General features: G+C 34.2%; 1 protein-coding gene across 2 annotated transcripts in view; it reads left to right on the forward strand.

Moving 5' to 3' along the window:
• LOC108362117 (uncharacterized) overlaps window positions 1-22,744 on the forward strand; it is a 160,456-nt gene that overhangs the window by 130,899 nt on the left and 6,813 nt on the right. For both annotated transcript variants that reach the window (XM_017614981.1, XM_017614982.1), the window contains one exon: window positions 12,966-13,147. In XM_017614981.1, coding sequence (XP_017470470.1) covers window positions 12,966-13,147 — 182 coding nt within the window. The remainder of the gene's footprint in view (window positions 1-12,965; window positions 13,148-22,744) is intronic.

Here is a 22,744-nt window from a genome sequence, read left to right on the forward strand (position 1 = left end):
TACCGAGCTTTGTACAAATTAGTAGAACGGTTACCGATAGACATATATGTGATCATAAGTGGGCGGTGCCACGCCCATTTTCAAAAATTTTACCATAAACGTATTTCTGGATAAAGAATTGTTGCAAGCATCAATTTTGAATAAATTATCTTTAATATTTACTGATTTATCGAAGATTTTGTATTTCTCTAAATTACCGTTATATGGGATGTGGGCGTGGTTATTGTCCGCTTTTTTAAATTTTCGGCTTGGTATGCTGTAGCAAGGCTAACATCTGTGCCAAGTTTGGAAGAAATTGGTGCAGCGGTTACCAAGATATACACATGTAACCATAAGTGGGCGTGGCTAAACCCATTTTCCAAAAATTAATAATATTCTCATTTTTTGTCTGAAAATTATTGTAAATATCAATTTTGAGTGAATAATCTTCAGTAGTTACTAAAATAACGAAGTTTTCGTATTTCTGAAAATTACCGTTATATGGGAGGTAGGCGTGGTTATTGTCCGATTTCGCCCATTTTCAATACCAGCCTACCTTGGATTAATGGAAACCTACACACCAAATTTCGTTGAGATATCTCAATTTTTGCTTGAGTTATCGTGTACACGGACGGACAGACGGACAGACAGACATGGCTTAATCGACTCTCTATTCATTCTGAGCACTGATGTATACATTTATCTATATCTATCTCGATTCGTTTTGGCTGTTACAAACAACCGTTATGTGAACAAAATTAATATACCCTTGTAGTTTTAAAAATTTAAAATAATATATATCAAATAGAAGAAGATAGTACTCGATAATTAAATAAAATTCAAAAAAAATAGTTTTATTTTTAAAACAAAATCCAAAAGTTGAAAGTAAATTGAACTGAAAAAAGTAAAAAAGTTACTAAAAATAATTTCCTGTTATTAATAGAGTATTTTTATTTTTTTTTGTTATAGAGTGTTGTCTGACAATATTTTGGGATTCGCGGTTTTGCCAAAGTGCCGTCGATATGCAAAAGTCAGTTCTCTCCCAACTGCACGTCATTAGATAAATTTGCGGCATCTTCAGAGATTTATTAATATATTTAGGAAACTCACTGCAACACCACAAAACTGGCCTTAAAGGCCAACGCCAAAACAAATGAATGAGAATATACATATGTATGTATGCACCGAATCGGGGCAATAGTTATTCTCATTTCTCTTCACACTAACCATTCCATCCAAGAAATAGTGAAATAGTTTCTAATTGTATTGTACTTTTCTGTGCCAGCCGCGCTTTCACTCAGTAGCGTCACAGCTGGCTTAAAACCCTTAGTGCCTACTCACCTATGTAGATGTTGTTGTAGTTGTTGTTGAGTACTAGCTAATGCTGCCATTTTATGGCAGGCCGCCAAATATAATAAATTATATTGAAATTTATGTACTACATATGTATATAAATATGTGTGCTGACGCTGGTTTTCTAAAGTCAAAAATGTAGTTTAAGGGTGAAAAAGGACTGCTTGAAAACCAGAAGAAAGTTTCAAATGCAAGAAAGTACTCCGTACTTAAGTATGGTGATTTGGCACATAAAAACTTTAACCAATTTTCGCAAGTGAAATATTAATCGTGCGCATTTAGCGACGAACTAATTATGGCTGACAATGAGAAAAGGATTTGTTTTTAAGCTTTTTGGCATTTGAGCGCTTAGTTGCATCAGAAAAAGAAGAGTTCAAGGTTGTGGACAAATTTAAAGAGGACAAAATATTTGGAAGCAGACCGCTTTATATTTTTACATGTTGGTGTGTAATATGATTTTTTACATCCGTGGGACCATTAAGCTCCTTGGGTTCCTTTGAAAATTTGTTTTCAGTAGAAGAGAAGCTTTTAAGGCTTTTGAGGTATTCGAAGATCAGCTTTTACATTTGCGAAGCTTAGGAAGCTTTCTTTCTAAAAGGTTCCGAAACTAATCTACGCCGAAATCTGTCACTTTAGAGTTAAGTGCGTGGCCTTTTTAAGCTTTCCAAAAGTAAAGCTCTCCCACAAGCAAACCATATCTCGCTGCATAAATTTACTAAAGCTTTCTATAGATTTTGTATTAGTGTAAATGGAAGAAAACCTCTTTTTGCTTGTCGCTCATTTAATCAGCGGACAGATAAAAGCTCCCTCTGACCACCACTGTTACTTGGGTATATAAAAACTTTTCAGAAATTTGTAATTCCATCTCCGGTAATCTTAATGAAATTAAACTTTCGGGGTGTTCTTGGCATTTCAGAAGTGGCATACATATTTATTCATGTATAAGTTTTAAAAATGTATTTGCTTTGGAAGTTTGAATAAAAGTTTTTTCTTGATATTGCGTGATATTCCAATAGAATTTTCAATATAACAAAATAAAGTGAAAGCTTTTCAGCAATTCCTTTTGAAAAATATCGGACGTCTACATTCATGGAGCTTTTAAAATACATTTTCAAAACATATATGTATGCACTTATTTACATTGATATTTTGATAGTGTAACAAAGCTTTTTACCAGTGGAAAACATTTTACAGTACTTTACAGACTTTTACAGTTACGAAGCTTTTCTTTATAAATTAAAAAAAAAAAATCTTTCATTTTTCTAGTTTCATACAACTCTTTCACATCCAAATATTAAGCCAAATGTAACAATAAAACCTTTTAGATCAACAAATAAAAGCTTGGGAGCTTTCAGACAACTTTTCTCTGGGAAAATTTCTTCATCTCTAAGTGGAGAAACTTATCGTAAGTAAAATCCTACAAAAGGAAGGAGGGGAGCGCTTTACTTTCATCACAGTCAAACTAGAGCTTTTAAGAGCTTATCGCAAACAAATGAATAGGAATAAATAAAAACCTCTGAATTTCAATAACTAAGTTAAATAAAACTTTTTAACTAAAAGCTTCGAAACCGCCTATTAGCACCTTTTTGCCAAATGGATTTTCTACTTTTTGTGTAAATGTATGCCGGTAAGGCCAATCGTACCTATACAGAACAGATGAAAAGCTCAAATAGCACTTTAAGGCAGGCTCATCATGAATCTCGGCGCAGCAGTGTAAACAACAAAAGCTTTAACTCTGCGAGTGTTCCCTGTTATATTTACATCGAAAGCTAAGCGGTTTTACTGTCAGTAAAACTTAACGAAGCTTTCAAACAAAAATTTTTCTGAATGAGAGCTAATGGTCCTTTGTTTCAGGACTTGTTTGTAGTCTTTCTGCAATTTAAAAGTAAAGACAATGGTCTTTATATTTTAGTCTGCTAATCGTAATTTTTTTTAAGCCTCTTGGGTTTAATTACAAAAAATTATCCGCTTTAAAAGATTAATCAATTAATCTAAAAGTGTGATGGGCAGCGCCTTGACTGCTATACAGGTTTTGTGAACTTCACGTAACTTCACGATATTCACAAACTAAAAGCTCCTTGAAAGCATTCGTGTTTTTATTACTGTCAATTTTGGAATTTTTTTGTTTTTGTTTGTTAAGAAAAATAGCCTTTGTTTCTTTGTGAGCTTAAAAGCTGGGTCATCAGGCAGGAACTTTCTCTGAGCTTCTAAAAAAAAAAATGTATCTTCAAAAAACTTCTACACATAAATTAAAAAACCTCATCTCGTTAAGTCAAGATTTTGTCAAGCTCTTAAGCTGTGTTGTCAAACAAAAGCTGTATCTTAGCTTCGGTAAATAAATTAGAACATATAATGAAATTATTCTTAAAAACTATGATCTTCTTATAACTTCGTAAGTAAGTAACCATATGGTGACATCGTTAAAAAATTTAAAAAATATTTTCAAAACCACCATGATTTTAAACTGAAAAAGCTATAAATTGTTTAATTTTGCTCGGAAATATTAGTTTGGGTACGAAAAGCTTTCAAGGCACTATATAAAAGTTTGTATACTAATTATGTTGGTGTTTATATGTATTTTGAATGTTACTGTTGTGATATTTGTATGTTCAAGCTTACTAAATATACTTATGTGTAGACATATGTTATTGTAATTAAAATATTAAAAATTTATTATTGTAAAATTTTGATTAGTTAATAATTTTTACAAAATTTATTCGCATAATTTTAAGATTCCCACTGTATTTATGGAACAAAAAAAAAGAGTTTGCATATTCAAATATATCTCATAATATTCAAACTAAATTTTAAATTGTTATTTATTATTTTTTCCTTTCTCTATGCAAAAATTACACGGGTTTACAAAAAAAAAAAAAGTGTATGCATATTAAACCAAACCTAGATATCCCTATGTTAATCGACATGCTGAATGCGAATCCGAGGTCCGTTAGCCTCCATCACGTCAGGTTCGTGATCATTTGAAGGTCAAGTAGGGAAAAATTCATTGAATAAACCTGAAAACTCAATAAAATTCATTGGAATTTGACCTTGGCATAACCTCCAGATGACCTTGAGGAATCAAGGGACCTCCATACTCGGTTTCAGTGACAACAAAAACAATTTTTTTTTTTTTTAAGTTTATTGAATAAATTGTATGTCCTATTTGAGCTTCAAATGACCTCAAAGCTGTTATTAAGGAGGTTAACGGAACTCGGATTCGGGTTCAGCGAATGTAAAACCTTATGTATATGAATTTTCAGGTTTATTCAATGAATTTTTCCCTACTTGACCTTCAACTGACCACGAACCTGACGTGGTGGAGACTAACGGACTTCGGATTCGCATTCAGCGTGTCGAATAACATAGGGATATCTAGGTTTGGTTTAATATGCATAAGCTTTTTTTTTTGTAAACCTGTGTTTTTTTTTAACTCACTTATGGACATAGGAAGATATAATAAAATATTTTTTAATAATGAGAAAATTTTAACCATGACTTCCAGATGCAACTCTTTCGTCCTTTTCTTATCTATTTGTGACCATTCTAGCGTGATTGTTCTGCAAGTGCCCCCTTCTAGCGATGACCTGTTGGCCTCTTGGATAATTTTATTTCTAAGTTCTAATTTGTAGGTTGCCTTGGATATCCCAATGAAGCCTCAGTTTTCACATTGGGGAAAATTGGTACCCTTCCTGGCTAGCTCATCGATAGAAAATTTTAACCGAAGTCTTCGTAAGGCACAAAGCCACCTCCTTTATAGCTAAAACTTAAGCCTGATAAACAGTGGTCCGGAATTCGGACGGATAATTCCAGTCCTAGTTCCTTAGAGAAAACTCCGTAGCCAATCTTATTTTCTACTTGGATCCATCCATGTAAGAATTCAATTCCCCCTTCCCCAAGGTCTTGTTGTTTGACATTCTCTTCTTGACTTGATGCTCGTCTTAAAGAGCCTTGCGAAGGTTAGTTTTTAGGGGCAGAATAGTCAAATTCCTGCTCATAACTACCCAGAGTGTGAAGTATGGAAGCATTGCCGAACCGCCGATCCTTCAATAGCACCATACTTTTTAGTCTGAGCGCTGAAGCGACAGCCACGTATTTTCCCACCAGGTTTATTGCGGGCAAATTGGTTACCACTTCTAGCGCATTGTTTGGGTGTGATCCTTAAGGCACCTGAAATGCATAGAAATGCTGTTCTTTGGACCTTACTCAGTAGTTTTAGATAACTTGCCTTCTGAGTTGCTGGCCACCATACAAGTATTCCATATAATAATATTGGCCTGACCACCGAGGTGTTAGCCCCCACTGGATCCCGACCGCTTGTTTTCAGGCGTATATTGCAACATTCGCCTTCCTTACTCTTTCCTCTATATTAGGTTTCCACGTAATATGAGTCCTAGATAGTAAAAAATCTTCTTCAGAGGTATCTCCATACCCATAGAGCTTAGCGGATATACTCTGGGAAGCCTGTGTTTTCTTGTAAAGAGAATTGATTCGGTATCCCGCATCCCGCATCCCCTGCTCTCTGTTCAGTTCCTTAGCGTGGCCATATTAGAGCGCAGAATATCCATAAGCGTATTAGGATATTTACCTCTAATGGCAATTGCCAGGTCATCAGCATAAGCAGTGACGTGGCAGCTCCCTCTCTCTAGGGCCAGTAACAAGGAGTCTACTGCCAGAATCTAGAGAAGAGGGGAGAAAACCCCTCCCTCATGGGTGCCTCAACAGACCCGGCTGCTTATTGTGGAGTTGCCAAGCTTAGCGGTTATCTCTTCCAAGGCACCCGTTATGTCTACAAAGGCAATCAAAGCATACTCCTTGTCTGATAAGGTCTTTTCCACCTGCCCGATGATCGAGTGCAAGGCGATTTCCATAGATTTGCCTTTCGTATGGGCATTCTACGCTGGGGAGGGCCTAGTAGTTGGTATCACACCCAACACATAATCATCCGCCATCATCTATAAAATTTTGAGGAAGAAAGACGTAAGACTGGTGGGTCTGAAGTCCTTGGGGTTGGTGTGCGAGGACCTACCTGCCTTAGAAATGAAGGAGACATTTTTCTCTCTCTTCAACCTAGCAGAATATAGCACATGTTAATATAAGCTTCTGATATTAACTGCAATGAATGGGGAGATAATCCCCGTGCTTGCCGCAGCTCTACCGGGTGAATGCCATCAAGTCCCGGTGATTTGTAAGAACCAAGAACCAAAATAGCTCATCAGATCAGATTACCCCCATCATTAATGGGGCCGTTAGGTTCCACCGGTTTTTTGCCTGGGAAGTGTGTGTCCAAGAGGAGGCCTAATGATACCACGCCCGTCGTAGTTCGTGAGTTCCCTTGACCCTTAAGATAGCCAAGATTGCATGGCGACTATTTCAAATTCAATATGTCGATGGTCAGTATAAGACTTTTCATTCATTCATCTCTTGATTATATAGGCAAATATGTCCGAAGTGAGGGTTATTTCCAAAACCTCTTATCTGCTCTCTTTTATGAAGGTCGGTTCTGAGCATAAATTCATGACACGAGACCACCAGTTTGGAAAGGGGCATACTTGACAGATATGAAGACCGTTCCTTGTAAAAGTATGAACAAAAAATAATGAAAATACAAATAGATTGATTAAAAGAAAGGTTATCCCTGCGTTCGAAGAAGAAAACTACTGACTACTGACTGATGTATATCCCAAACATTATATCTCAGGCTGGCCGTATGAAGTGTGAACGAAGACGTTTGGGGCTAAACTTATGCCTATGCCATTCCTTATAAAAAAAATACCATAGCAACTCTGTTTTCATTTTAAGCTATTCCGACTCTCTATGTGCGAAATCCTCTCAGAAAATGAATACTCAAAATTCAAACTAGAAACGAGATATGTGTGTTCTTTGGCTAGCTTTGAAGACTCCTTAGAGAAACTGAGCTCTGCTTACGGACGAAAGCTCATAGCAAGCTGGCATTTAAAGCCTCTGGGCTACCGGTTGTTGACCAAATGATTTTTTCCCATTAGGTTTTACTGTTCCAAAATACCAGATGCCAACTTTGGAATAAAGAAAAGGTACAAATAGGTTGCTGTATTGGGGGGGATTCACACCATATACGCCGCGGGACATACTTTGACAATACTTTCCTGAATGTTCCAGAAATAAATGCCGCACACAAAAGCACTTAGTACAGGTGTTTCGACATTTTTTTGTCGTTAAAGTTCCAGCTGGCAGGTCTTTGGGGGATTTCCAGATTCACGCTAACCACTTACCGAAGATTATTGTGTTAAAATAATGATAGAATAAATATGCCAATGAATGATCAGCCAAAAAATATGCAACATTAAATCTGACAACAGAATCATTTGGGACAGATTAAGTCCTCTTGGAAACGTTGCATATTTTTAGGTATACCAGTTATTCGTTTTGAGGTTTTGGTTTTAAATTTCGAACTAGGAGATAAAAATGTTACTTGGTAACTTTAAGAATTTCACTGGAGGTTGATTTATTTGTAAACTATTAGTGGATTAAGTCTGAGTAAACGAATTTAGTATAACGTTTTTTACGTCTTTATTGTCTTAATAAAAATCTTTATTTAAATATGCAAACTTTTTTTATAACTATTATACGTATTAAAACTCTCATGCTCAAAATAATTATAAGAACTTAACAATTTGTATATTTGTTTTGTAGTTTTAGATATTCGACGAGTATTTTAAGAAATACAAATTTATTGTAGTAAAAATCACTTTAACAAAAACTTCGCAAATTAATTGTAGGCCCAACCAACCAATTTATTTAATATGTAGTCCCCCCACACCTTACCGTTTTAAATCAAAGCCACACTCGCCATGGCATTAGCTTACAAGTGAAATCGCAAAAAAGAACAATAACTCACCACCGCTTTCACGTTTTCGCGCAGCTTTTGCGAACAAGCTCAATTTAAAAATACTTAGCTTTCACAAGAACCAACACAAATGCAATAAAAAATGCTTAATTTTTCATAACACGCCAGCTTAAAGCAGCAAAATTTCCATGAAGCAATGCGTTACTCACTTAAATTATATTTAATGCCACCAACTTAGCAATTTAATCCTCCAACCCATAGCAATCCATCCTTTAAATGTCACATTTCCCGTAATGTGTCCTTAGCTTTCGCCAAAAAAATAAGACTGAGTATAAAGAATTTCTGAAAAAAAATTAAATCAAATAGAAATGCCAGCAAATGCAAAGCATTATCTTTTCATTCATTCATACAAACACAAATGAACACAAGCTATTGAATTTAACTTAAACTATATACAAGAAAAAAAAAAACATAAAACAACAACAAAACACAAAAACCCACTCCTTAATCCCACCAAAAAAGCAAAAAAAAAACAACGAAAACAAATCTCCCCACTCCCACATTCAATCCGGCAGCAAAACACGAAATCAGTGAAAGTTGCGCTGAAAAGTAGACTAACCAACACTGAGGAAAACACGCACTCACTCTCATGCGCGCACATACACATCGCAAAAAGCTCACACAGCCACAAATACACTTACATACATACAAACAATACAAGAAATGAAAAGCGAAAATCTAAAGTTTGGCCGTGGCGTGGTAAATATAAAAACAAAACCGAAAACAAAAAACCGTAGTATACCAATTTTTCTACTAGTTACTACAACTAGTATTAGTACTTTTTAATTAGTGAATTTAGTAGCATGTAGTTATTTAGTGGGTAGCGCAACAAAAGCTAAACAACAGCTTTGCAATTTTTTTTTATGTAGCTACCTACCCTTCTTGTACTCAAGGTGAGTACAGTATCGAGTCAAGAGCGAATGAGAGCCAAACAAAACAGAAATTTAAGCGCAAGAAAAATTTTAAAAATTTAAAAAAAGATATTTTAAAATATGCGTGCCAAAAATTTGCCTGTAAATAGAAAGTCCTTAAATCAAATCGTTTTAATATTGGCTGTAACTAAAAAGCTCTAATGGAAATAGGCGCCATTGCGCTTCTACATCAGAGCTTTCGCAGTATGATCGCTGTGCTTATAAAATCTAAAGGCAGCTTACAAAATCTCTGTCCTTAGGCTACATTTTGGTCAAGACTGCATGCGTACAATAAATAAATCACTAACAACATCCATGCGTATATGAAACACAAACTGAGCTTTTTAAATTATCTAAAAAAATTTATAACTCGAAATGAGTGAAGAAATAGGAGCCTTTACACCTCTACAACTGAGCTTTCACCATATAAACGTTCATATAAAATCTAAATAAAGCTTTACAAAGCGCTGCTCTTAAGCTGCGTTTCGTTGATTATATATATAAAATGTTTATGAACCTCAAAAAAGCTCTGTACGCATCCAACGAATATGAACATACATATGTGACAACATATGTCTTCGATATGATAATTTGGACCATTTACTCCGTTCGTCGTTACTACATATAATATGTATGTATATATGAATATTTTCCCGCATGTAAGGTAGTATCTATCACTATTCATTCAGAGCTTTTTCAAGCCTTTAAGCAGGTAAAAAGCTCTCTCTGGTATTCGTNGCTCTGTACGCATCCAACGAATATGAACATACATATGTGACAACATATGTATGTCTTCGATATGATAATTTGGACCATTTACTCCGTTCGTCGTTACTACATATAATATGTATGTATATATGAATCTTTTCCCGCATGTAAGGTAGTATCTATCACTATTCATTCAGAGCTTTTTCAAGCTTTCAAGCAGGTAAAAAGCTCTCTCTGGTATTCGCAGCTATGACTACTGACGTGAAAAATAAACGTATACAGCCCGAGCTATTAAAGTATTATATATTTAGATCAGTCACAACAAAAACATATTCCACATTAATAAGCTTTTGAAAGCTTTCTACAAATTTTATATAGCCGCGAAAAAATATAAAAGCTTTATCGAAACATCACTGCCATACAAAGGCCAGTAACGGCCAAAACGTGTTCCGCGAGAGAAGCTTTCTATTGATTTTATATGGATGTGAGATTTTATTCAGTGATGGTGACGGTATCAACGCGCTCTCTCTCTCTCAGGTCGTCACTGTGACATATAAAATGTATACAAAAGCTTAAAAGAAGCTTTAAGAGCATGTAAGGCCATGTCCATCACTGCTATAAAAGAGTGACTTCAAAATCAAAGTTCTCTCTTATCGTCGCTGCTATAAGCCAGGGATGCGAACAAGTAATTTTTAAGCAAAAAACACAACCAACTTTAGGAGTACCGTTACTTTCTTCATGATCAATTGAGCCGATCTAAACCAAATTAGTATGGAACCACCTCGGAGTCACTAATTTCCGATAGAAAAAGAACATACATACATAAAAAAAAATATTCCGACGGATTGTTAACCTTTTCCTATTTTTGAAGTCGGCTAAAAAGAAAAGTGTGCAGGTTGAGCGTTCTCAAACTTCCTCAGGCGGGGCAAAAGCATATACCGCGAGAATAAACTTTTCAGTAAACGTTTTTACATTTTTATATTGCCGCGCACCAGATAACAGCGCTCTGGGCCTCAGTGACCTATATATGCGAGTCACGACCAAAGCGTAATCCTCGACAGAAGCGTATACAAATTTCCATAGATTCAATATAGTTTTTATTCAGTGTAAAAAATGTTTGTTCTTCTGGCGCTAAGCTTTCAGTTTGCTCTTTTTCTCTCGCTCTCGCTCTCTCTCTCTCTCTAACTTACTTTCAAGCTGTCTTAGCTCCTAAATACTACCCTCCTCCTTTTATTATATCTTTCGGCNTCAGTTTGCTCTTTTTCTCTCGCTCTCGCTCTCTCTCTCTCTCTAACTTACTTTCAAGCTGTCTTAGCTCCTAAATACTACCCTCCTCCTTTTATATCTTTCGGTGCGCAGTCGCTCTCGCGCTCTCTATTTTCCCAACCCCGCTACCTCATTTGAGTTGTGTTTAATCAACTTTTTGTGTAGTTAAATATTTGCGTAGCTGATTTACTTAGCACTAATTTATTTATGTAACATCTCTGGCTACTAACGCCTGCTCTTAAATCTAATAGAACCCTTCATCCCCCAATATTTAGAACAATTTTCTTTATGCCTCCAAGCAATTTACCACTCGCTTTCCTTCTACAATACTATCGCGCCCATAAACCTATGACTTACTCGCCACGTACCTCTGCCTTTCCCACATACTTTCCCTGTTATTTATGTAGCTCACTTTAGTTAGAAATGTTAAGGCAAGGTTAAGCCAATTAGCGGCGTTATTTTCTTGCTCTTATTCTACTTTTGCATTGTTTACTCTAGCGCTCTTGCTCTTCTTTGTGCTGCTTGCATTAGAAGCTCTATCTCTCTAATTAGCTCGCCCGCTATCTGGCTCCCTCTCTCTGTATTTAAATCTCTCTCTCTCTCTCTCTCTAACTCTCTCCATAACTGATTAGTTAACAAACACAAAGTTATTGAATGAATTAATCGATTGAAACAATGAAAGTCTATAAATGCAACTTTTTCTGTTTCAAAATTCTTTAAATGTTAATTAATTCAATGATTAATCGATTGAGTAATTGATTGAATAGTAAAAATATTGTATTATATTAATATCAATTACTAAATTCAATTGTATAATAAATTGTTAAAATTATTTATTAAAGAAAATTGTGTAAAACTAAAAATAATAAACTCAATTTGCACTCAATTCGTTTTTCGATTTTTAATCGATATATTTTTTTTTCTTTTTTTCTCCTTTTTTTAAATTTTTTTCTACTTGGATTTTTCCGTTTACTCCAAAAATAAAATAAATTGAACCCAATCAAATGATCGAATCGAATTGCTACCAATCGAAAATNTCAATTTGCACTCAATTCGTTTTTCGATTTTTAATCGATATATTTTTTTTCTTTTTTTCTCCTTTTTTTAAATTTTTTTCTACTTGGATTTTTCCGTTTACTCAAAAAATAAAATAAATTGAACCCAAACAAATGATCGAATCGAATTGCTACCAATCGAAAATCGTATCGAAATCGAATTTTGAATTTTATCAAATAAATTTAAAAAAAAATATCAAAAATATACACAAACAATCTCCAAACAATCGTCAATTGCAAAATCGTTCCGTACCGCATCACAAACGTAAATTCTCGTACAAAAATAAACCAAACAAATGCATCTGCAAACAAAATTCTATGCAAAATTAAAATCAATGCCAATACCAATGCTCATATGCCAACAATCACGCAATTGCAATGCAAATAAATTTAAATATATTTTTATATTGAATTACTTACAAAAAAATTTGCAAATTTTTTTTCAAATTCGAATGCTAAATGCAATACAAATTTTAAATCAATTCAAAAAAAAAACATCCACAACCAAATTAAACACGAAACAAACTTTTTTAAATATCTTAAAAATCAAATTGCAATTCCAAATGCACACAACAATTAATCAATAAATCAATAAATCAATAATAAAAAAATCAAAAAAAAAAAAAAACNAAAAAAACATCCACAACCAAATTAAACACGAAACAAACTTTTTTAAATATTTTAAAAATCAAATTGCAATTCCAAATGCACACAACAATTAATCAATAAATCAATAAATCAATGATAAAAAAATCAAAAAAAAAAACAAAAAAAATGCACACAATGACAATGACAAAGATGATGTTCCAGGCAAGGTGGACGAGAAGGCGACCCAACTGCATGCGATCGCCTCGCTCAAGGTACTGCTCGATGCAACGAAACCGCAACGTGGCGGCGCCACCACATCGGCTGCCAATCATGTTAAGATCAATTTGAAGGAGACGACATTGGCCGATCGACCCAATGGCAACATTGACACGACACTAGATTCGGTAAGTGGCAATTGTTTTGTTCCAATATTGATAACAAACATACCTATGTATCCGTATGATCAACATTCTCAGATACAATATACAATTTTATATGTGTTTATTTAGATAAATTTAATAGAATGGTAATTCGCTAAACGAATCATTGAAGGCATAATTTTAATAACAAGTGTAATCTTAAACTACAATTAAGGTATACTTTTGGGCGTTGGCAAGAAAATGGAAATGCATTTTAAATCAATTCGATTTGCGCTTCGGCAGTTAGCTTAAGTTTTCACCTAGCTCTCTTGCTTTTTCCCTTCTATTTGCTGCACCTAAGTTCACTGAATAGTTTACGCTAGTTTAGGCGCTAGTAAAGCTCTCACAATTTTGTCAATGCAAGAACCCAATACAAATAATTTTATTAAAACTTGCATAATTTTAGGGGTCTACAACTCGATAAAATAGATAAATGTTTATTGTTTTTAATTTTATTTCATCCCTAATCTTAAATCAGTGACTAGCTACTATAGTGAGACTTAACTCTGCTCGCGTCCATATAAAACCTATAGAAAGCTTTGAAAAGCTCCAGCAGGTTCTGTTTTGATCTTGGCTGTCTTAAATGCATATCTAGACTAGTGTTGGCTAACCGGCAATTGAAAGCTTTTATTTTGTACCATCCGTTTATAAAGTTTAGAGAGCTTTTAAAAGGTATGGCACAAAGCCCGCTTTCAAAACTTTTTTTAAATTTTGTAAGAAAGAGCTATTATAGCTTTGCATATTCTACGATCGAAGAGAGCTTTTCACATACACATGTACAGCCGTCTATATGTATAAACATATCTTTATAAACCTTGGAAAGCACTTACGCGCGTTCCTATGAAGTGTAACTACTTACGATCTAAACCGGTCATGGGCACTGCCTTGTCCCCGGGGCAAAACTCTTTTAAGCTCCTATACAATTTATATAAGCGCGTGCAAAGTAAAAGCTGTCTCTGCCCATCGCTGATCTAAACCACTAACTAACAAAAAAAAAACCTGCAGGCAGAGCTTTTTTTGTCGTGTGTAAATTGTGTAAGGCAGAGCTTTCGAAGCTTTATAACTATGTATCTAATAAATATCTTAAATGAAGCTTTTAAATTTTCGTCATTTCGTATAAGACCAGTACCAGCCCCAAAAGTATGCCATAAATAAGTCACTTCTATAACAAAAAAAAAAATAACATTTCATAGGAATAAATATTGCGTGTATTTGAATTAAAAGCAATGAGGCTAACAATTTCATCATCTATTGCATTTAAAATAAGTATTTACATACATGCATACATACGTTGTCTACCATTTATCTACTCAAGACTAAGTACACGTAAATTAGGCGCCCATTAAAAAAAAGTCACACACACTATTCGCTGCATCTTTTAAAACTATATTTTCGATCTAAGTTGTTCTGATAGGCTACTTTTGAAAATTCTATACGATTTCGTTTTAGTTTTGAAAATATTTTTTGTATTTTGGGGTCGATTTTAAATGCTTGTTTTTTGTTTAGTACAATGATAATATTTCTGCGTCAAATGCGTTTATTATAGATTTTTAGTTAAACAAAAAACCTAAAAAATCAGTGTTTTATTAAGAATGTAAAGCATTTTTGTTCTAGCAAGTCGGTTAGTTGGAAAAACAAAACTAAAAATGCTAAAATAGTCGAAAATTCAACTACATTTTCCATCATTTGTAGTTTGCAGGCAATTTTTATGTAATGATTCATGTCAGGTTGCTTGTTTTCTTGTATGTGCGTGTTTTTTTTTGTTTTTTTTCTACACAAAATACGCCCACACACTTAAACCACCAAAACACATTGTGCGAGTTGAGTTAAACAATACAACATTTGAAATTTGTGATGCGCAAGAATCAGCTAACTGTTAGTAATTGAAATGACAAGAATGAAATGCATAGCAAGCACACACAACCACACCAACGTACACTACACCCATACACGCACTTGCTTTTTGAATATGGAATCGTTAAGGTGGGAGCACTAATCCATTTGTCACCAGCGACACCGTGCAATTCAAATTTGCAAATTCCACTTTACGAAGATTCGAACGCATGAAATGCTTAGAAAATATTGAAGCGCACAGTGTTTTAATTTGAAAAAAAAAAAATTTTATGAATGACGAACATATCGGATTTTATCTCTGCAGTAATATGGTAGCATACCTTTAGGCAGATAAAGTCAGGGGTTTCAGTGGTTTTTTGATACGACCTAGTTCATTCACTAACCCCAAATTTGAACTTTGGGTTTCCTTTTGCGCATGGAGACCGGAAAACTTCATCATTTGCAAGCTCCGCTCTAAAATCTGTTGAAGTTTCCCCATTAACGCAACAGATGATCCCACGGAATCGCACAATGCCGGTACGAAGAAAAACCCGAGTACGAATATAAATACGAATACGAGTGCAAATACAAATCAAATTACTTATATCAATACGAGAATAAATATTAATATGGATAACAATATGAATATGAATATGAATATGAATATGAATATGAATATGCATATTAATATGAATATAAATATGAAATTAAATATGAATATTTACTTTGTATACGAAAATTAATACGAATGCGAACTAAAAAAATTATAGAAATGAAGAATATAATGATAAAATATGTGAAATGAATATGAATATGAATATGAATATGAATATGAATATGAATATGAATATGAAGTGATGAATATGAATATGAATATGAATATGAATATTAATATTAATATTAATATTGATATGATAATATGAACACGAATAAAAGTAAAAATTTGGATGGAAATACGAGCCCGTTCTCCCGCAATCGAATCTGCTTCAGAGCACTTAAACTATCAACGACATTTATTTATTATTATCACTGGAAAATCTTAAGGGGTTTTATTCTACTCATTTAAGATAACAAAATAAAGCTATAAACAGGAGCACAAATACTCCAAAGAGTACTATACACTCCTTGCTACAGTTTAAAGACAGCTAAATCTCCACTATTGAGCACACTATATTGTCACTAGTTAGTTGATTAAATAAAGCGAAGATTAAGAAAAAGGCTTATACTTTAAGGTCCGGCCTCAATCTAGTGATATCTAATAGATTTACATAAATTTTTCAGTATTTAGTTGACAGCAACAATCGCCTGGTGTAAACAGCCTCTCAACTAATCGCTTTCAGTGGGGTTGGCCGGCTGCCTACTTTCGTTCAACTTTTGGTTCATTGCCTGAATGAATCTGTAATTCTATAAGGTCCTGATGCCGATAACAGTTGGACAAGGTCGGATGGCACCTCCTTAGATTGAAAATCGTGTCATGAGTCTGTGCAACTTTTACGTTTTCTTCAACATCTTCTTCATTTTGTAATTGGTCCTCTCGCTTACCGTTGACTCAGTTTAATCTCATGGCAATGATCTTCATCGCAGCATATACATTGGCGTGGGCCGAAAATCCGCCTTTTGGAAATTTTGATTGGTAATAGCAAAAATATTATTAACTATGCTTTAATAAAATCTGTGTGAAATTTGGAATTTTTTGGTCAATATCCTAGGCTCGCCCAAGTCCATCAAAAGTTCAATATGCTCAAAAAATAAAAACTAATAAATAAATTAATTAATACATTTGCAATAATCTTCGAAAGTATTAGTCCTAAATAATTTGGATATGGACCTTTTTGTGAATCAGTTAGAAAAAAAAAATTAGTACTGAATGTGGATGCGGTGATGAAAATTTCCATACACAATTAATTATAAGAACATATTTACAAGCTATATTGAAGTTGTGTTGAAATCATGTTGTATAGAAACTCAATTTGTGTCGGACCAACAGTTTGAGTCTAAAGCAGAAGGGCGAGTAGAGCACTAGAGGCCTATGTATACTGCTACACGGAAATAGAGCCCTTTCTTAATTGTACTATTGTCACTAATCAATCTTTAATGAATGAGGACATTAGTATAGGTGAGTTGTACATTCGCACGTTATTTTATTTATAATACTTTGCAAATTCCAATATCAACAATTCTTGTGGAGTATATTTCTACTTTTTAGTCTTTATAAACGGTAATTTATATATTATTACTACAAAACTAGCCGATTTTCGGCCCACGCTAATATACATGCAGCTGGTCTTCTGTTTCCCTTCCTCTATGTTTCTCTCTCGTACAATTTTCTCGCTATCAAAGACAATTCGACTTTCGTGTTGGTTATATGTAGTTTTTTTAGTGGTGTGGTGTGTGTGTTTATGAATGTATTTATGTATGAGTGTTTAATGAGTTATTTGTTAGTCTCAATTATATTTAAGAATTCATATTATTTTTGGTTTTTAGTTTCACTTTTTGTATAGTGTTTTTAGGATTAAATTAGTTTTATTTTTTTAACACAAAAATTAGGTACTTCAAAGCTGTCAACTTTTTGAAAGACAAATACATATCAAAAACCTAATCGGAGTCAATAATGGCTTCTACACTTTATCACAAAAACATATTCACACATACAATATATTTACATAACCAAATACACACATGCATAATAATTTATTCATACATTAAATGTTTTAAACATATTACAGTCCTAATACTCATCAACTGCTCTGCGCATGCGCTGTGGCTTAGTAAAGATATGTTTTTGGTTAGTTATATAAATATTTATATTTGACGCTTATTACCAGTTAGTTAAATTTGGCGGGTCTATCGTGTCTTAACCAATTGCAGCGAAGTATAATTGGTTGACAAGGTCTAATTTTCCATGATTGCTTTAAAGAAAAAAAAAACGGGAGTCTTTTCGACCGATATGGCTACACCCAAAAAAAAAACTTCTCTTAATTGAAGAAAAACAGCAATCAAAATGAAGAAAAATGGGAACGAAACAGCACTAAAGAAGTTTTATCCTCTTTTCATGTCCAACATTTCTTCAAAATGATAGATTACATCCACGGTTCCATATTTTCGTGTACGTTTTTACACATTCCAAAGAAAAATTACGTATTCTGGAGAATTTTTGACGCATTCGGAAGAATTTTCGACCTTAAAGTAAGAAAAGTTTTTCTTTGATCCAGAGATGGATTTTTGGTTCAGTGAATTTGTGTAACCAGTGAAATTTCAGAAAATTACTAATACATAATTATCAAATCCCTTAGGTTAGGTTCGGTTATACGTAATTCTAAGGCGGCATATCCCCATTGCTATGCCCTGAAGGGGGTTTCGCATGCCTATCCTCGCACGATTTTAAGCCCTACCGATTTTCTTGCGAATCCTAGCAGACCTTCTACTGGGGTTTTCCCTAAGCTCTGCAAGCTCTCGAAGCAATGATTTCCCAGGAAGTCTTGAATGGATTCTACCTGTCCTTCATCTCTACAGCGTCTGCAGACCTCCTTATGCGACGCTACGAACCTGGCGTTCATGTGTCTTAAGGTCCAGTGTACCGCTATTATTAATATGAGAAGCCTAACAATTGGTTATGAGAGCCTGGTAGTGTTATAAGCTCATCGAGCAATGGCCAGAGTGAGCGCGATACGGCGCAGGTGGTTTAGCTAATCCACTTGCATATTTAGTTACTAGCTGCTCTGACCATCTTCTCAAGCTGAAGAATGCTGCATTTATGCCTCTGGTATTGAGGTCATCGAAGCTTTTCTTATATATTGGCAACTCATACTTTTTACGCCTTCCAAACTCAAATTGACGCGGCCAGATCCTTTCCAATTCCAATTAAGCTAAAAGTTGTGCTCAACTTCACTCTACATAGTTTTGAAGAGATTGCATATTCAGGCATGGCGTCGTCGTAGGAGCAGATTACCTTCGTCTAGTCGAATGCGGCTTAAAAATCGATAAAAAGATGGTGTGCGTCAATTTGCTTATCGATGATATTTTCCAGGATTGGACTTGCTGTGAAAATCTGGACAATGTTGGATTTTCCAGCTCTGACGTCACACTGTTAATTTACGAAGGGCTTCATACAATACAGACGATAAGACCTCATACGCCGTACTAAAAAGGCTTCACCCCCGGTGATTGGCGCAATCAGCAGATTCCAGTCTTCCGGAATTTTATCATCAGATTAAATAGTGCTTAATAGCTGGTACAAACATTCTACCAGNAGACCTCATACGCCGTACTAAAAAGGCTTCACCCCCGGTGATTGGCGCAACCAGCAGATTCCAATCTTCCGGAATTTTATCATCAGATTAAATAGTGCTTAATAGCTGGTACAAACATTCTACNCTCAGCAAGTGTTCCATCGGCTTCGGAGGCGTTGTACTTTGCTGTTCTCAGCTTGGCTTGGTCGGGTAGCGGGACGTGGGTTTGGGTTCTATTTCGACAAAGAACAAAAAAGTCTAGGCTGAATTGTACTTAGTCACAGCTTCAACATATTCACTGCGCACCACCGAAAGCGCACTTAGCTTTGAAAGAAGCATTGTGAAGAGTAGAGGGTACAATAGATGTCATATCTATATATTTTTCTTTGCCGTCGTCTTGGACTTTAGTACGTAGGTAGAAATATGCGAAATAAGCTAGTTATAATTGCGAGTACATACATACACTCCAGAGTTTAATCTTAAAAGTAATTTTCACCCTTCCCAGGGTCTCACTTAAAATAAAATAAGTCATACACAGATATGGGAAACTCAGTGCAGTTTATGCAAACCCACTCAAGTGAAAACGCTTACTACTTAGCCACCACAATTTCGTTAATTACGCTATTAACATAAAATTGGCTCGTGCAACCCTGTCGCCTCCCTCTATGCAGCAGCAGCGTGTAGAATTTCGACGAGGCAATACACTTGGTGCAAGTTTGCTGTTGCGCAACTTATGGCGATGTTGTAGTATGCAGAAATGTATACGGTCATACTCGTATGTAGGTATGTACATTAGAGTGCATCACTCCCCATAAAAATTGAAATCGGTACTAATTTACCGTCGNCCTGTCGCCTCCCTCTATGCAGCAGCAGCGTGTAGAATTTCGACGAGGCAATACACTTGGTGCAAGTTTGCTGTTGCGCAACTTATGGCGATGTTGTAGTATGCAGAAATGTATACGGTCATACTCGTATGTATGTATGTACATTAGAGTGCATCACTCCCCATAAAAATTGAAATCGGTACTAATTTACCGTCGGATATATAATTATTACATTTTAATACCTTCGCCAAAATATTTTGGAAAATATTAAGATTCATGTGAGCTGTACCCAATTCAAAATAGCTCTAAAAATCGAGTTTTTTTTATAAATTAAATTAGTTTTTAAAATTGTTCTTCAAAAATAAGTTCAGAAAAGTTTAAGCTTAAATGGTCTGCATAAATATGTTTACAATTTTTATGAACAGAATCAAAATAATGAAATTTTTGGAGGTATTTTCAAATCAGTTCAGCTCACGGGAATCTTAGAATTTTTTCGAAATACTTTTCTAGCAAAAGTCTTCTGGCCTTATTCATAAAAAATAAAAAAGGTTTACAGAGCTTTACAAAATGACGTTTTCATACATTTTTCAGTCTTTAAAGCTACTTTATTTTTTATGAATAAGGCCATTAAAATATAACTAATTTCATAATTTGGTTGTAAAGCCGGCAACTCTTTCTGGTGATGCACCCTAATCTACATATGTACATATATGAGTATGCATACTGTGTCAATGGAGTGTATGTACTTTAATTGCTTTGCGCATTACAACATCAATTAGCCGAGCGGGGAGCAGTCAAAAAAGCTGCGATTAACCAGTGCAAAAATCAACTTGGCCAAAAGTCATGTGCCTGATGGCACGAACACATATGCACACTATACATAGTATACAAGCACTTCAAATCAAGCTAAATATTACATTAAAAACTAAAAGACACTAACAATTTAAGACTACAGCATACAGAGGTAGTGAAGAATTGTTGTCATTTTTTAACTGGTTTTTGATATACTCGTATGCAAAATTTTTCTACTGTAATTTGAATTTCTAACTGAAATGTTCTTTCTTANACACTAACAATTTAAGACTACAGCATACAGAGGTAGTGAAGAATTGTTGTTTTTTTTTTAGCTTAACATCATTTTTTAACTGGTTTTTGATATACATCTCGTATGCAAAATTTTTCTACTGTAATTTGAATTTCTAACTGAAATGTTCTTTCTTAAAATATATTTTTATTTTTTGCTAAATTAGTAAGTTTGAGGGTATGGTTTTTCTTAGTGCCATTCCTTCTAATATTAGCGTGTTTTTTTAAGCAGTCAGGTGTATGTTTTCGAATAATTCCTTTTTTTAGTTGTTTGTATTTTTTATTGCAACGATTATGTGTGACTATTAAATTATTTGAAAATTTAAAAAAAAAACATTGCTTAGAATATGCCCGCATATTGTATTTGTATATCTTGGATGTTTTCCTATATATTTATACTATTGAAAGGGTCACTCACAACAATAAAATCTATACTCTAAGATCAGTAAACTAACAACACTTATGTATACTACAAGTCTTTTGTTCTTAATTTAGAAAATCGCATAGCAAATCCATTTCTTCATTGCGCATAAAAAAATTGAATTTACAAAACACGCAACCACAAACTTTCAGGAATTCATTTGCNTAATTTAGAAAATCGCATAGCAAATCCATTTCTTCATTGCGCATAAAAAATTGAATTTACAAAACACGCAACCACAAACTTTCAGGAATTCATTTGCTTTTTGTCTTTTGTTTGCAAAAAATCATAAATTTTATTCCTGCTGCTTGTACGCGAATTTTACTAAATAAAAATTTCAATCGCTAATTTACTTGCAGCTTTTTGCTTACCTAGACTAGCCACTCAATTGTGAGTTTAACACTTTCTGTGTAAGATTTTGTTCAGCTCCGCAATGCTGCTTAAATTAAAAAAAAATAAAAATTGTATAGGTCAAAAACTTTTAGTAAATTCCTGCAATCGCAATGCAATGCTTCTATTAATTCCAAGTTGTATTATTTGCAAATTCGTTAGTAAAGTGTTTAACAAAAGTTTTGTGAATATACTAAAAAGCAAACTTAAAACAAAAACAGTTTTAAATAATTTTATATTGATTAAGACGACCAAATTTAAAAAAAAACTAAATAATTGAACTATAAATTGTAAACTCAAACAAAAATTTTTAAATATCTAATATACATACAGTGGGGAGCAAAAATTAGTACATGGTGGCTTTTGAAGGTTTTTAAAGTTACATTTTTTTGCCCGCATATTGTATTTGTATATCTTGGATGTTTTCTTATATATTTATACTATTGAAAGGGTCACTCACAACAATAAAATCTATACTCTAAGATCAGTAAACTAACAACACTTATGTATACTACAAGTCTTTTGTTCTTAATTTAGAAAATCGCATAGCAAATCATTTCTTCATTGCGCATAAAAAAATTGAATTTACAAAACACGCAACCACAAACTTTCAGGAATTCATTTGCTTTTTGTCTTTTGTTTGCAAAAAATCATAAATTTTATTCCTGCTGCTTGTACGCGAATTTTACTAAATAAAAATTTCAATCGCTAATTTACTTGCAGCTTTTTGCTTACCTAGACTAGCCACTCAATTGTGAGTTTAACACTTTCTGTGTAAGATTTTGTTCAGTTCCGCAATGCA

This window comes from Rhagoletis zephyria, unplaced genomic scaffold (assembly GCF_001687245.7).
Source record: "Rhagoletis zephyria isolate East Lansing unplaced genomic scaffold, Rhagoletis_zephyria_1.1 Rzeph_scaffold_00940, whole genome shotgun sequence".
NCBI classification, from domain to species: Eukaryota; Metazoa; Arthropoda; class Insecta; order Diptera; family Tephritidae; genus Rhagoletis; species Rhagoletis zephyria.